General features: G+C 39.5%; 1 protein-coding gene across 2 annotated transcripts in view; it reads left to right on the top strand.

Annotated features, from left to right (window-relative positions):
• LOC149178394 (cyclin-dependent kinase B1-1-like) overlaps nt 1-17,311 on the top strand; it is a 42,852-nt gene extending 25,541 nt beyond the window's left edge. Inside the window, exons 2-8 of one of the 2 annotated variants that reach the window (XM_089420330.1) lie at nt 14,912-15,053; nt 15,175-15,236; nt 15,332-15,443; nt 15,705-15,798; nt 15,893-15,962; nt 16,168-16,289; nt 16,525-17,311. In XM_089420330.1, coding sequence (XP_089276456.1) covers nt 14,912-15,053; nt 15,175-15,236; nt 15,332-15,443; nt 15,705-15,798; nt 15,893-15,962; nt 16,168-16,289; nt 16,525-16,541 — 619 coding nt within the window. In that variant the 3' untranslated portion in view covers nt 16,542-17,311. Of the gene's footprint in view, nt 1-14,911; nt 15,054-15,174; nt 15,237-15,331; nt 15,444-15,704; nt 15,799-15,892; nt 15,963-16,167; nt 16,307-16,524 lie in introns of both variants that reach the window. The other variant, XM_089420329.1, reaches the window with a different exon arrangement.
• Nucleotides 17,312-17,548: the final 237 nt, after the last annotated feature.

Here is a 17,548-nt window from a genome sequence, read left to right as displayed (position 1 = left end):
TACACAAGGTATCAGTCTTAAGAGTGACTACAAGGCCCCTATTATTTTGAGCTTGGAATGCTTTTGGGAAAAGCTTTTTGGACCTTTCAACTAGGCCTATATATTGTCCTTTTACATAGAAGACAACTTTGTTGGTTTCTTCATTGTTTTGAGATCTCTAGACTTGCTTCTTAGTCTTTCAAATCTTGTCTTGCTGGTTGAGGCATTTCAGATTCCTTTTGGCCATCTTCTGAGGCTTCTTGGCCTCTGTGCTCTCTCCTTTGAGGCCTTTTGGACATCCATTGATTGAGGCACTTCTTCGGTCTCTTCTGTGGCCTAGTTTTGAGGTCTTTCGACCTTGATTAATCACCCTGAGATCAACCTCGAGGTCCCTTGCCCCCCTGTGACCAGCTCTGAGGCCTTCTAGGCCCTCCTATGGTTAGATTAAGGCATTCTCGGCCTCTTGTTGCAGAACTTCATCCTTCTTTGGCCTAGACCAGTAGATACAAAAATTTCGAGTAGTCTTCTTCTTAATGGTATGAAATTTCTTATGTGATTGGTCTCTTGAAATGAGGAGGGCTAATGCAAGCCCTAGGAGGATAACTAGCTTCAAACTTTCTTAACTTCTCTAAGGCCGCTCTTTCACCATAGCTCTGATACCATGTTGACTCTTCATGATTCCCTAGACTGATAATTACTTCCAATGATTTTTTCATTAGTTTAACTTGTCACATTCATCATTAAGTAATTATACATATAAAATCTTCAATAGTAAAATAATAATGATAGTAGGATCAAGAAGAGATAGCCAAACACAAGAGACACAAAATTTATCCTGGGAAAACCCTAACCAGGGAAAAACCCAACAACCTTTTCTTAGATAAATTGTCCATTTCAACAAGAGATACAATATGAACTATTTAGTCAAATAAAGTCAAACTGACTAGTAACCAAATCCTGGTCAAACCTAGTCAAATTGTCCACAAATAGCCTCAATCAACTATAGTGAGGGTGCCCAGCAAGAAGCCAAAATTCGGCCTCCTCCTCCTTCACAAAATTTGGTTTGTTGCCCAACGAATTGCCCAGAAAGACTTCGGCCTCTTTGCACACGTGTGAGGTCAGACTCTATGTGGGACCTTCGATTTAGTCATTTGTAATGGCTTGATTAGATGGGCAAAGTCTGGTAATTTCACTTGCAATACTTACAATGGATCAATTGTAGTAGATTATGTAATTTGCTCGCATGGTTTGTGTGAGAAAATGGAGGAAGTTTGATTGGAGATCAACTTTGGAACTTAAAATTAGATCACAAGCCAATTTATTTAAGTTTTTCTTGGACTGGAAAGAAGCAATTAGAGTAAAAAACTTAGTGTGTTCAACAAAATCTCCCAAAGGGCAGAATTCTTTTGACTCCAGAAAATTGTAATACCTTCAAAATGACGCTAGAGAGGCTCTTTGAGAAGGAGAAAATCCCAATTCACGACTTTCATAGTCACGAATTAACACATTTAATTCAAAACGCACTTGCAGAGTGCAAAAGAGAAAAAATTAAGAAGTCTGAAACAAATTGTGTTCCGGTTAATGCTTGGTTTGCAAGGAGAATGTGGAAAGAGTCAAACAAGGATAACATAAAGCTCAAAGCTTAGGAGCAAATATTAAGAAAGAAAAAGGCCGATTTCATGGTTTCAAGGAGGGAAGAACTAATCTTCCTTAGGAAAAATAATCCCAAATTATTTTTGAATAAGCTCCAATTGAGAAAGATGGAAACTGAAAATAGTATTACAACTTCTAAATGGTTTGACTATGCAAGACAACTCTATGAGCAGGGGAGATTGTGATACCACATGGAGCATATGAGGGCGATGGAGCTCCTGCAAACCCTTGCCGTTGGTTCTGGCGCACTCTCATCGGGGACTCCTTTTGCCCGTGACTGGGGCTAGACTGCCACAGTCTCCCCCTTGCTGACTGCCATCACTTGCTTTCTGTTATTTTGGCATCTGGGGCTCTCATCGGTTCCTGTCTGGGCAACTCTCTGTCGATGCTATTTTTTTGGCTTCCTTTCTCTTGTGGACTGTTTGCTAGGATGGAGGAAGATATTGTAGATTATTCAGAGGACCCATATGATTCAGTGCCCATTTGGACAGTCTCTCCTACATAGCTACCGATCAACACTTCTAACATTTCACTGCAGCTTCCCTCGTCGCTAGCCGGTGATCCTAGGGTTTTTACGGTTCTAGATTTCCCTTCCCTTTCACACCTGACTCAATTGTTTCTGCCGTCGGCTGGTCCATCTACATCCTCATTGCCGGCTTTTGGCTCCCTTGATGATGCTATTTTCGTTCCTGGCTTAGACTTCTCCTTGCCCTCTCTGGCATTGCTCCAGTTCCTAGCGACTTGTTTGGAATCGTCCACTACCTCATTTTCACCAGAGCCCCCTGTTTTCCCCTCCTTTTGGAACCCTATTCCTTCTCTAACTACGGAATTGGGCCCTCAATTCCCCCCTTCATCTTTTCCATCATATCCCGTCCCGCTCCCTCAAATTTCAAACCCTCCCACCTTGGGCTATTTCGTTGGTACCTCTCTCCCGCTTTCGGATTTGGGCAGGGGTCCTCAGGTTGGTTCTGGTATTGGCATTCCTTCCACTCCATCAACTACCCCCCCCAGGAAAGCCGACCAGGCCTGCGAAGAAGTACAAGGGAGTCAAGGCTGGGACTAGGAAGATCTCTCTCACCTTTGGCGAAGACCTCCAGATGGGTGATGTGCTCGATACAACTGATAGGGAACTGGTAGGACGGGTCCGTGGAAGATCATATTCGGCTGCTCAACTGCGACATTGGATATTGGAAATTTGGGGTCAGGTGCTTGATGAACTACCCTATGTGGTCACTCTTTCACATGGCTGGTTTGCACTTCGCTTCCAGTGCCCTGAATTCATCCCCTGGGTCCTCTCTAAGTATTGGCATATCGAGCTTGCTCTAGTTTTGCTCAAATGTTTGAGTCCTCTCTTTGATTCGGAGTGTGAACATTTGGGGGCTAGTCCTATATGGGTCCGACTGCTTGGATTGCTGCTTCATTTCTGGTCGGAAGACGTCTTCAAGAGAATTGGTAATGCTTTGGGTACCTACTTGGATTATGACAAATCCTACATTGTTACTGGAAACATGGCTATGGCTCGCATTCTGGTGCATTTGGACACAAGAGAAGGGTTAGAGGAGAATCTGCAGATTCATTGGAGAAATACATGCCGAATTCAAATTCTTGATTATGAGGGGGTGCCCTATCGTTGCCGGCGATGCCACAAAATTGGGCACTTATACAAGGACTGCCCTCTTCTTGCATCCAACTCTACTTCAGTGGCTTGGCCATAACATGTCGCAAAGGGAAATCCCGTTGACCTGCGGGGCAAGCGACCTGCTCAGGTTGATGATCGCCCATCAAAGTCCACCCAACCAAACCGTGGATCTCGCATGGAGACTGTTCGTCCCCCATCTCCTCGTATTACTAGATCTCGTGCGGCTGCGGCAGCGGCTGCTTCCAATTCAGGTATTTCTTCCACTGCATGCTCTTTTAATTATGCTTCTTTAACTGATTTTTTTCACAGTATATCCATTTCGAATTGCATCTTTGCACCTGCATTTATCCCCCCCTCTATTACGTGCTCTCTGGCTCCCTCTCTGCCTATTTTTACCTCCACCCCCCATCTATACCTGATGTCCCTGGATCCGTCCCCTCATCTGAGCCTTCCATTGACTCTAGTCAGAGTCATCATTACAACCTCCATTTTCTTTCTCGGTCCTCTCTCGCTGATCGCTGTGGCATTAGAATTATTCCTCCCCCTTTCCCTCTAAAACCCCTCGGGGTCGACACTCCAATATGTCCAAGGCTATTTTCCAGGTGGGATTGGATGTAGCTCATGGTCGACAACCTCCTATTGACAAGGTCCTTAGAGCATTGACCTCTCCTCCCCCTGGTTCCCCATGAAGTGGTTATCCTTCAATTGTCGTGGGATGGCTAGTCCTGCCAAGAAACTAGCCTTTAGACGTTTGCTTGAGACAGAGATGGTGGACATCATATTTCTACAGGAAACTCTTGCTCCTTGTAACCTGATCATCCCCTCCTTAGAAGCCCTTGTCCCCGGCTGGCATTTTAATGTGTTGGATGTTCGTGGGAGATCTCGAGGCCTGGCATTGGGATACAATCCTTGGGTTGTCAAACTTTTGAATATTTGGGGAGGGGAGGGTATCATTGGTGCTGATATTTTTTCCTCTGAATTCGGGAAGGAGCTGAGACTTATCAATGTATATGGACCCTGCATCAACCGGGCATATTTCTAGACTAATCTCCTTAATCTTTCATATATGCAAGCTAACAATATCATCCTTGGAGGCGACCTTAATTTTTCTATTGGTCATGCGTAATCCTGGGGACACAATGCACACCCTCTATCTGATCATATCAGTTCTCTGTTGGAGGATCATCATCTTTTTGATATTCCCATGGCACGGTTGCAACCTACCTGGCGTAATCGGAGGACTGGAGATGCCATGCTTGCCAGAAGGTTAGATAGGTTCCTTGTCAAAGACCCTCTTTTGGACCACCTTTCTTTATATCGGCAATGGGTGGGATCTGGTGGATTGTCTGATCACTCTCCCATTTACCTTGAATTTGCTTGTGTTGATCATAAGCCCAAAGTCCCCTACAAATTCAATTCCACCTGGCTCAAAGATGAGGGATACATGAATATGGTCACTGATTATTGGAACGCTTAGCCTCTAAAAAGATGCTCTGCCTCAAGCAAAAATCTATCGGATGGGCTAGAGAAAAAAGACTTAAGGATGAACAGATTCTAAAAGACATTGAAGAGGAACTTGCTAATCTGGTGGATAGGGATGGTCATGGGTTTGTCTCCACAGAAGCCAAAGAACGACTTATTAGAATCGAAGTAGACCGAAACATAATTTTGAAGGATAGAGAGGAAACCTGGAGACTCCGGAGTCGTGCCATTTGGCTATAGTAAGGAGATGATAATATGAAGTTTTACCATCGTTTGCAAATGGACGACAGGCTATCAACACTATCTGGCATTTGGAGGATGATACTGGTCAACAGGTAAATACCTTCAATCAATTGGCTACCCTCAGTACTACTCATTTTAGTCGGCTATACAGAGCTCCACAGGATGCTACTCTCGCAGAGATCATCAAGGTGGCTGGGCTTTTCCCTAGGTTTGTAAATCATGAAGTGGCAGAGGACCTAGATCAGCCTGTTACCTTGGGAGAACTGGAAGGCACACTTAAATGGTTTAAGAAAGACAAAAGCCCTGGATCGGATGGCTAGCTGATTGAATTTTATCTTGCTTTTTTTGAAGTATTGGGAAATGATCTCCTCCAGGTAATTGAAGAATGCAGGATGGGTGGCCGAATGTATGATGCATTCAATTCTACCTTTATTGCACTTATTCCCAAATCAGATGATCCCCAAACTTTCAATGATTTTCGGCCTATTTCACTTTGCAACTGCATATACAAGATCATTGCAAAGATTATAGCAAATCGCCTCAAGCCTATCTTATTAGAGTATATATCCCCGGAATAGTTTGCTTTCCTCGACCACAGGGGGTCCTACACTCCATCAAAATCAAGAGGTTAAAAGGTATGATTCTTAAGATTGATCTGGCTAAGGCTTTTGACCGCACTAGCTGGCTCTATCTGAGGATGCTATTGACTCACCTGGGCTTTCCTTTAACTTTCATACAATGGATTATGTGTTGTATTACTAATGTCTCTTATAGTGTTCTTATCAATGGCTTTGCCTCACCATTTTTTCATGTTGAGCATGGCCTCAGACAAGGCTATCCTCTCTCACCTCTTCTTTTCTTGCTAGTCATGGAAGGGTTGAGTCGATACATATCAGAGGAAAAAAGACAGGGCAGACTGATGGGCATCAAGATCACAAATACATGCATCCTTACCCACCTCCTTTTTGTTGACGATGTACTCATATTTCTTAATGGATCGATTGGTGATATTATTGCATTCTCCTCTGTTCTTTGATCATTCTGTTTTGCTACAGGAATGGAATGCAATCATCTAAAATCAACACTGACTACTACTGGTTGCACACCAAATGAAATCCACACAGCCCAACAAAGATTTCCATACACCTTTCTCCCCTTTGATGAAGGGCTCAAATATTTAGGATTTCGTCTCAAGCCTGTTAAATACAAGATTGCCGATTGGGTTTGGCTTGTGGCAAAGATCGAAAGGCGACTAAATATCTGGCATCATAGATGGCTTTCCAGGGCTGGCAGACTTGTTCTCATCAAATCTGTTTTGGAGGCTACTCCGTGTACTGGATGTCACTGGCTTGGATTTCGAGGGGCATTTTACACATAATACAACAGTTGTGTTGTAGATTCTTGTGGAAGGGCAAACAAGAAGGGCACACCTTTGCTTGGGCTAGATGGGATATTCTTGCTCTTCCAAAAAAATGGGGAGGATGGGGTATGAAAAATTTAGAAGCTTTTGCTAGTGCTCTAGCAGCCAAAATGGGTTGGAATGTTCTTACCTCCAAGAATCTCTGGGCAGAGGTGGTCACACAGAAGTATATCTCCCCACTCCATTCTCTCGATTGGATCAGACAACCTTCCTGGAACAGATCAAACATTTCTACGATTTGGAGGGCGGTCCTCAACTCACTTGCATTTATCAGAGATGGATTGACCTGGAAGATTGGCAATGGACACTTGGTTCGTATTGGTTTGGATCCTTGGTCTGGATGCGGGAATGCTTATCAATTACCACAGGAACTGCTTCACTTCCTTACCAATGCTGGTATTACTAGACTAGCTCATATTGTCGATCAGGAAAACTCTTCTATCTTCAGACAAGCCTGGAAATCTACTGAATTGTTGGGCATCCCTCCCATCTAGAAAAATATCTGGCAATCTTATATCAATTCTCTTTCTGAATCTCATGTCCAGATCACTAAGGGGGAGGATGAGCTAATTTGGGCTCACTCTCAGAATGGAAAATACTCCCCTAAGTATGGTTACCTCTTTATTTTTTCTGATCACAAGCCCCCTGTCTCTGCTTGGTGGTGGAATGTTCTCTGGAAATTGAAGGCGCCACCCAGAGCTAAGTTATTCATGTGGTGCATCCTCCGAAACAAGGTACCTACAAGGGATAATCTCCAAAAGCGAACTTATCATGGCCCATCTTGGTGTACTCTCTGCAAACAGGACTCGGAATCTGTTGATCACCTATTTCTTACATGTCCTATTACTACTGCTTTCTGGCAAGAGGTACTTACACTACTTCAACTTCAATCTAGGTGGTAAGGGGAGGATATCTTGGAAGCTTGGCAATTGTGGTGGACGACAGCTCAAACACATAGGATCCAAAACCTTCCCATATTGATTTGCTGGAGTATTTGGCTTCAAAGGAATAAACTCATTTTCTCTGGTACCTTACCTCGCTGGCCGCATGTCACTGCTCACCTAATCTCTTTATATCATAGCATCCCGGAGGAAGACCGATCCCCCACAACTTGCAATATCTCTGCTGAGATTATTGACAGGAACACTCCATGGGCATACTTTGATGGCTCGACACAGCTCCATGGCTGTGGCGAGGTCATCTTCACATCACAAATAATCATTTCTATAAGATACAGATGGGACTGGGGGATGGGACAAATAATTTTGCTGAACTTATTACTCTCCGTCATTTATTATACTTTGCACTTGAGAAGGGATGCCGTCGATTACAGATTTTTGGTGACTCTAAACTAATCATAAACTGGTTTAATCATCAATCTGCATGTCACATTCACACACTTCGGCATATTTTGGATGAGACTATGATGCTGAAACACATTTTGATTATATCTCTTGTCATCATATATACAGGGAACACAATCAAATTTCTGACCAACTATCCAAAGAAGCCTCGCACCAGCCACAGGGGCTCTGGTTGATTCAGGAATAGTCAGATCAGGACTTCTACAGCTATTACCATCGGCCATATGAGGATCAACAACAGAATGGGGCCAACAGGCCCTGATTTTATTGTCTTATTTGAATTTTTGATGTATTTAATCTTTTTTTGCTCTGTACTTTCATGTTTATATTTTTCAAGAACATATCATATGTAATTATTAACAGTCTCCCAACCTTGGGATAGATATATTTTTTTGATAGAACATCACAGACAGTGGCATGACCACTCATACAACATATGCTTCTAGCATCTACAACATGTAATTTTCAACTAAATTAATGAAAATTACGATTTTTCCTTGGGGAAAAAGCTCTATGAGCAGGATCCCAAGGTTGACCCTCTCCCTTTGGTCAACACTGATACTGAACTCTTCACAATACAAGAGGTAGAGATGGGTATCAAGAAGTTGGGTGTTGGAAAAACAGAAGACTTAGCTGAAATCTAAGTAGAGTATCTAAAGTGGGGCTCAAAGATTCTTGCACCTCACATTACAAAAATTTTCAACTACATCATACAACAAGGGTTCCCCACAAATTGGACAACTAATCTGACAATACCTCTTTTCAAGAGTGGTGACGTCAATAATCCCTTCAATTATAGGACCATAATGATAAACCCCTTGTTTGCAAAGTTATTTGGAAGCATGGTAGAAAATAAAATCAACAAGTGGGCAGAAGAAAGAGATAAGTGTGCTAAAGGGAAAGAAGGTTTTAGACCTAAACATTCCATAATTGATCATTGTATAACTTTAAGGCACATCATTGAAAAAGTTTGGGAGAAAAAGGAAGAAGTCTTTTGTTGCTTTGTTGATTTCAGAAAAACGTTTGACACAGTTCTTAGGGATAAGCTTTGGCACAGAATGGAGGAACGAGAGCAGTTGTGCATAGGTTGTGTGAAGAGGTGAAGTTAAAATTAGAACTTCAACATGCATTTCTAAAAGGTTTAGAAGCGATATCGGGGTCAAGCAAGGTTGCCCATTGTCTCCTACCCTTTTTGGTTTATATATCGACAAGCTTGAGGAGTGGTTAAATTCGCAGGGGGTGATGGTATCTATTTGGGCAAGTTTGTTATAAGGCTTCTTTTGTATGCAAATGACCTTATTTTGATTGCTAAATCTACTTTTGGTTTGCAAGAGCACTTACTATCCCTTGAGCATTTTTGTAGAGGGGTGGGAATGCAATCCAATATTAGCAAAACGAAAGTAGTGGTTTTCTCTAAAAAAACAAAACATAACCAGCATAAGTTATACTTTGAAGGCAACATTCTGGAAGAAGTTGCGGATTACAAATACCTCGGATTTGACTTCAACAAAAATCTAAGCTAGGATGGTTGTAGAAAGAAAAGAAATTTAGGGGGTTCGAAAGAATTTTATGCTTTTCAAAATAGGTGTAGAGAGGTAGAGTTATGGGACTGGAAAACCACTCAAACTCTTTTTGGGCGTCTAGTGATTTCGGTGATTCTCTATGGTTGTGAATTGTGGGCTAGCAATACATTCGACATGCAGTGGAAACAAATTGAGAAAATTCAGAAGTGTTTGATTACAAACAAATTCAAAATTAAAAGTGCAGTTAACTAAGCTACCGAGATTTCTTCTAGTATAAGCTCTTGTGAATGGATGAACCAGTGGAGTTGCCACCCAAACAGGAAACTAACCTAAATGTCCAGGCGCCAAAGGTGTAGATAGAAACAAAGATGGTGTGATGATGAAGATGAGAATATGATGGATGAGAAAAGATGTCAACAATGCCAAATTGTGACTTTTGGCAGATTAGATGAAAAGACGAAAGGATAGAAAAAATGTCGTTGAAGCGCTGAGAACAAGATAAACTTATCCTCGACAACGACACCAAAAAATGTTGTCACCCAATTTATACATGTAGGATAGTGACAACGCACAATGTGGGGGTTGGCACTCTGATACCCACCCTCTCTGTTCTAGTTGTCTTCCTACAACAAGCTACAGGGGTTAGTCCCTATGAAATGTGAAGGGAGACACAACTGAATGGCCTAGCAACTTGGTTGAATTAGCAAGTTAAGTGATTCAATTAGATTTACTATGATGATCAGTGCCTTGAATGAAGTCAACTACCTACTTAAAACAAATTATTACCGAGTTACCAGATGAACAACTATTGCTTGGGGATGCTCCACTATCCTATATGAAATACAAATCTTACAATCTAGGCGAGATGCAAAATCTTGGTTTATTTTAGTTAGATGCTTACTCTAAATGTTTCCTTCCTCTTAACTGTTTCAAAGCTAGTCTCTAGAGTAGGTTGTGAGAGAGAATCCAAGGGGAAGCAAGCAAAGGCTTGGTTAATGATACCTCCCTTTAGGTTCTAACCACCTAATGTCTCTGATGCTGCAAAGATTGTGTCTCGACTGGAAGGTCACCGTGTTAACCACTAAAGAGGTGCTAGGCTCCTCAAGCTAGATGAGAAAGGTGGTCCTACTCTCTATTGACCAAGCTTAAGCTTGGACGTAAATTAATTAATGCAAGATGCTAATCCTAGTATGCAAGTGCAAGAGATGGATGAGGACTCTAAAGGTGAGTTTATTAATTTCTTAAGTGCTTAAAGACAAAATACAATTATTTGCAACTTAAACAATAACACAATGATAATCTTCACCTCAAGAGAAAGTGCTCAAATTGAACAGTGCCAGAAAATGTTGCCAATATATCAATAGACAATTGCTTAAGAGATAGGCAAGATTAAATTGACAAGATAAACACAATTAGCAACTTCAAGGTTAGAACAATGAAACCTTTGATATGCCAATTAGATATACAAGAGAGAGATTGGGTTCCTTATGAACACAATTAGATCTCTTATCACAATTATGATTAGACTTGATTAAGCACTTTAAGAGTGACTATGATCACAAGAGCTATCTATCTCACAATATCAATGAAGAGCAATGTCAAATAACCAATGATAACAATGATATATTAGAGCATTAATCCACAATTATCCAATCACATTAAACACTTATCAATCCAATTAGAGCACTTGTGTTTGTTAATGCAAGAATGCAAATGGATGCCAATGATGCAGAAATGCAAGACGGGGCAGCAAATAAATGAATGAGTGCAACAGTAAGAAAATGCCCAGTGTCACTTAGAAGAACACTTATCCAAGATGCACAAGGGACAAGAGAGGGATGCCAAATGAAATTTGATGATATCCAACACCTTTTATCACTGCTGTAAATTCTAAATCAGACCTTTATGTAGTGTATATCAGAGCTTGAATTATTATGACAACCCTCAACAAATGATCAAATATTCCATAAAATGCAAGCCCAACCAATGCAAGTGATATGGCAATGACAAAATATGACTATCAATTGATTTTTATGCCACTGTTAGATGAATTTATCATTGTTGTAGGTGATTTTATATGGCTGTAGCAAACATATCAGATCTGAAATTTACTCAACAATCCACAAAAATTCACTTATATGTATTCAAATTGACTTAGGCTTAATTCCCAATGCCTTAAGTGAATTATTGATAAATTTAGGCTTATTAAAAATATGTTTTAGGCCTTAAATACGTTGCTGTCATAAAATACTTCAGAATTTGAAATTAGGGCAGAGATGAAATTGGAGGATTAGAGAATAGACCAAGAGGCCTTAAGGCTTTGTAGATGGCTAGTGAGACTCCCAATGAACTTGGCTACCTGCAAACACCAAGTTAACTCCAAAATTGCTGCAAAACCAATTGTTAGAGATAAAATGCCAATCCCTTGAAGAAACTCTTGTTTGCAATGAGATCCAACCCTTATAGGGCTTACGGCCTTCTTAATGCTTGCAAAATAAGTCCCAAACACTAGCCTTTTAGGTTGGGTAAGGGCTAGGGCTTTTAAAAAATGGGTTTCTTCCTTGATTTGAAAATAAACAACTTGCAAAAATGGGCTCAAAAATCCTAGACGTCTAGGGTTTCTGAAGTCTCTAATGCTAATTTCTTCCTTGATCCTGAAACAAATTTAGAATAGAAACCCAAATACCTAAAAAATAAAAATTCCAATAAACCCCAAAACCCCACATAAATATTTACAAAATAAAAAACGAGTTAGTATTAAAATACAAGGGTTAGAAAAATAATTTACAAAATATTTACAAATGTACAATATTCACAAAATAAAACTACAAACTCTCGTTAGCAAATTAATTCTTTTTTAGCCCAAGATCAATTTTTTTTTGTTGATAATTTTGAAATAAAATTTATGAATGAATAATTTCTTAAGATAACCAAACCAAAACCATTCCTGCAAAATAATTTACCAAAATGAAAGCTTAGAGCCTAAACAAGGTCGCCTCTTCTCCACAATCTGTTAACTTGGAGCCCAAGGGCTAGCATACCTATAAATTTCTATAAAAAATTCTCAAGATAAATTGTTAATTCATATAGTGAATCAAATCACCTAAGATAACTTTTACCAATAGAATGTTCTTATCACCGACAAATGAAATAACAATTAAAATTCATTTAGCACAATATAGGATAAACACATAGCTAACACATACCACAAATCAGCAGATAGAAGAACACCATGAACTGAACCCCAAAGTCTTTCTATTATGATAAAAAATGTTCTTAGTAGAGCTGTAGCCCAGTACAAAAAAATCACCTCATCCAAAGATATCCAATAGAAGCAAAATGACTTCTATTTATAGAGAAATCCCTCCAAGTGGAAAATAACGTTTAGTTGGCTTGATCCTCGTCAAAATAATCTCGACCATCGAAAATAATTTGATCATCTTTTAATCTCCAAGGTCGAATTTTCAATTTTGAGGAAAAATTCGATTTTTCTTTAAAACCCACTTTTAATTAATCCAAAAATTTAATATTTTGGATTTGTTTCTTCAATAATTTGACTTTGACTTAACCCCCAAGGTCTAAGGGCTCAATTTTTTTTAAAATATCCATTTTTCCCTTGGTGGGAGATCTTCAAAAATTGACTTCTCTTTGACCCACAAAGTTTTGATTATTTTCCATTTGGAGAGAAATTAATTTCTCTATGATTATTTTTGACTCAAAATTAATTAATTTTTTGGCTTAGGATTTTTATTTAATTTTGTCAGAAAAATTAATTAATTGACACTAGAGGGGTTTAATATTTTTTCCGCCCTTATATTTTAGCCATGGTGTTTGAGTATGAAGGACTACACACTAAATGTTTTTTAATATCAAATGTTACAGTTAATTCAACCCTCAAAGGGGGAATACACCTTTACATATAGACCCTCATGACTTTAACCAATTCTGCGATTCAATATGATCTAGTATAGACTTTGTGGTTTGTAATAAAATAATTTAGCCAAATGTGCTTAAATTATTCCCAAACCACTTTTACAAAGACTCGATATAATACTAGGACTCACCTAAGACCTTGTCAAGGAATTCCACCTTAGCTTTGGAGTTTAAGTTGGAAGAAAAACTTTGGTGATTATCCGTTTTTAGAAACACACATAATCTGGGGAGGTTAAAAAACTTCCTAGGATGAAATTCGTCGCCAAAATCAAAGGTTTACCTAGGTGGTGTTACATAATTAAACGGTCATACTAGCATCATTTACAATATAATTTCGCAGAAATTGGGTTCACAATGATAAACCAATGATGGCTGATGACTTTGAACTTTTGAAAAAATATTTTCGTGTCTTTGCATTCTGCTTCCTCGGACTGTTGACAAAGTGTGGTCAAAACATCCTACTTACCTTGGGAACTCTGACCTCGCGGAATATACAAAATCATGCAATGGATCTTACCCACATTGGGATCTTCACCCTCCAAAGATATATCGTGCATGCACCTCCCTGCATTGGGATCTGTGTCTTCGCAATCTGGAATATGCATGTGCTTTGTCCCTGCCTATTAACGACTAATGTGTCCTCATTAATGCACCTTCCTCATCAAGAACAAAACAATTCTGCACAAGGATCTAGGCTAGCGGGTATCTGCTGATCACGCTGCTACTGAAGAGAATGACTTGAAGTAACAAGGTAAAACTAACAGTATGCACATTATTTTGTGTTATAAAGACATATTTACCTGGTCTACTGTCAGCCTTCAAAGATGGCTGGTCAGATAGAAGCTTGAAGAGTTGGGTATCATGCACCATTGTGTTTCATAAAAGCAAGGTTTTTAATGGTGACATCATGCAATGTGGAACTCATCATTAGCGATTCTGGTGTTTGATAATGCATTAGGGTTGAAACCAACAAAACGGATTCTATAAATTGTCAGAATCAGACTTTGTTAGCCCCAATTTGAATTCCTGATAGTTAGTGATTGATGGACGACCTTATGTGAGTTACAGTTGTAAGAGTGGTCATAAGACTAATGTAATGGCCAAAAAAATGCCATCAGTCAGACATATTAGACCAGTTCTGCAGCTCTGATTCCAATAGCTAGTTTTGACCAGTATATGCATATAAAACTTGCAGCCCTTGAATAATAGCAGTCCTTGAATACCCCCAAAGAAAAGATGCTAGAGGTGAGAAACATTAGAGAAGCACAGCACTAGGAGGGATATGGAATTGCTATATGTACTTTGTAATCTGACAGGTGCTCTTATGTGAATCTAATTGATTATCATCTGTACTTGGTAGGCTCATAATTACAGAGAGGATGTTATTTCTCAGAATAATTAGGTTGATATGGCACTGTAGGAGGGCCTGGAAGATGCTGTCTGCAAATTGCTTTGCTGGAATACATGTTTTTACAATGTGTGTTTTTGTTGGAACCTGATACTGGCTTAATTTTCCGCATACATATGGAGGGGGATGGCCCCAGAGGCTATAGTAGTGACCACTATAGGTGTTCATTATATTGGAGTATTAGTTCATATCGTGATTGTTAATAATTAAAGAAAAATAACTTTCTACTTATATTGGAGCCAAAGTTCTAAATAATTTGGCCTGCAGGTTGTTGGATGTAAAGGCTTCATTTAATGGCAAAGGAAAGCACGTACTGTTTATGGTATTTGAATATGCAGATTCTGATCTCAAAAAACACATTGATGCACACCGTCAATGCAATACCAAGTTGTCTCCAAGGTCTATTCAGGTTTGATTTCAAGTCTACGGACAAGCCTATTTAGTTCTGATAACATAAAGTTCACAAGTGACGAGGGACAGAATTGGAGTGACATGGTTTTTCTCTCATGTTTTATGTTGAGTGAGTGCAGAGCTATATGTTCCAATTATGTAAGGGTATTGCCTATTGCCACAGCCACGGGGTGCTCCACAGGTTCTTTCTTTTTAGCTCAATTCCAATTTCATCCTCTAGTTGTTCGACTTAGAAAATGCATGATTTATTATTCTACTCGTATATGTGTCTGCCAGGGATCTGAAGCCACAGAATATTTTGGTAGATCAAAAATTAGGGTTGCTGAAAATTGCAGATCTTGGACTTGGAAGAGCTTGCACAGTACCTATCAAGAGCTATACTTTTGAGGTGTGCTTGCCTTTATGCTATTGTCTGCATATTTTTCATGATAGAGACTACAGTCGTAAAAAGTTCTATTGGAAAGCATACACATATTCACAACTCTGCAGGGTCATGCCCACTTTATGCATAATGTGTGCCCTTGACATATGCACTCTATGCTTCTCCATGCATAGTCCAACATAAAGTAGAACATATTTCTTAGTTTTTAGCAGTTACATTAAGCGTAAGAGAAGTAGGTGTTTGAACTCTCGCACCTTTCATTTTCAGGTTGTTACTCTTTGGTACAGAGCTCCTGAAGTGCTGTTGGGTGCCAAGCGCTATTCTATGGCATTAGACATATGGTCTCTTGGTTGCATCTTTGGTATGATATTATTCAATCTGCAAATTTTGTATATCAAAAATTAGTTACAGTGTTTGACAGCATGGGAATTATTAGAGATTGTTGTTTGTTCCAGCTGAACTATGTAATCTGCAAGCACTTTTTGCTGGAGATTCTCAAATACAGCAGCTTATAAACATATTCAGGTAAGAGCCAAAAAGTGGCAGGGGCAATTCTGCTCACATCTAAATAGAGCTCCCAAATATTCACATATGATTTATGCTTGAAGGATTATCCAGGAAATAGCTTTGGCCAATTAGCAATTCCTTCATATTGGGCATCGTGGCATAGAAAAACATTTCTACTCAAAATAACAATTTTCCTCTGGTCTGTATATGCAAATGCATGCAGGTTGCTGGGAACTCCTAACGAACAGCTATGGCCAGGTGTGACCCAGCTAAGCGACTGGCATGAATTTCCTCAATGGAGGCCTCAAGATCTTTCCAAAGTCGTGTTCAATCTGGATCCAAATGGTGTGGATCTTCTTTCTGTGAGTTTCAAGTTACTTTGATCTTACATTCATTTAATTTCGTTTTAGTTCAAAAATGGTTTTGTCATCTAAAGATGACATTTACATTACCCTTTTGAATCTCTTGTTATAGATATTAATGTCTTTAACTGCTTATGTATTCACTCAAGAGATTTTGGATGAAGTAGCTCTTGAAATTCAGCAGAATATCCATCCTTGAAAATATTGCATATGTGCAGAAAATGTTGCAGTATGATCCTGCGAAGAGGATCTCGGCAAAAGAAGCACTAGACCATCCATACTTCGACAGTTTAGACAAATCACAATTTTGACATCAGTTTTTTATCCATGGGGTTGATTGGAAGCGGTTAAAAGGCATGCATCTGAGTGGTCAGCATAAGCACATGATAAAGGAGAACAATAGGCAACTTCTGTACTGTTCATGAAACTTAATGGGAGGAAAGGTTTTCCAGTGTTTTCTGACATCTCGATTTCAGCACTGAATTGTGGCATTATATAAATTCAGGGAGGATCATAGAGTTTCATTTTTGCATCTCTCAAGGCTTTTTTTAGATAGTAGTCATTCCTATTAAAGGGTCAACCTTTAATTTTGGCTAGCAGGACTGTATAGGATTATATGCATACAAGACGACCAATAATTGTTATAAATCCACAATGTGAACAGTTATTTTTGATGGTGCCAATGAAGCTGTGCACCTATGGAAAAAGCATACAGGGGGACAAATAATTATTATAAGTTCACAATGTAAGACAGTTATTTTTGATGGCTACTGAAGCTGTGCGCCTACTAGAAATCGTTGAGATGCTACACATGATAGCCAGAAAGCTTACCGTAAGATTTATTTTTTGGTTAAGATTCTGGAATGGTTTAGGAATCTCTAGCTAGGGAGCTAAACCTTAAATATGCTGGCAATGGTTGTAATTGTGAACAAACACAGGCAGTTTCCACCTTATTATTGTCATTTATCTTTCAATTCCCATTTGGTCTTCAATATTATTTAGTAATTTCCTTGTGCAAACTACGCTTGTGGTGATCTTCTACCTGGCAGTCAATAGGGATATAGAAGTCAACAGGCTAAGGCCGGATTCTGCATATCTTTTTCCATCTTAAAATGTTATTAAACTTGGCCTCATCCAAAGGACTGGGTATATTTGAGGGAATTGCAAGGACCCTGCCCTAGTGGGAAGAGCTTTTGGTTGGTGAAAGATGCCGTTCCCAACTGCAGAGTGATGTAAGGTTTG

Source organism: Pinus tabuliformis, chromosome 4_1, assembly GCF_031772625.1.
Source record: "Pinus tabuliformis cultivar Carrire ecotype Pingquan chromosome 4_1, CPIR1, whole genome shotgun sequence".
NCBI lineage: Eukaryota > Viridiplantae > Streptophyta > Pinopsida > Pinales > Pinaceae > Pinus > Pinus tabuliformis.
The sequence above is the reverse complement of the archived record's forward strand: the minus strand, read 5'-3'. Positions and strand labels throughout refer to the sequence as shown.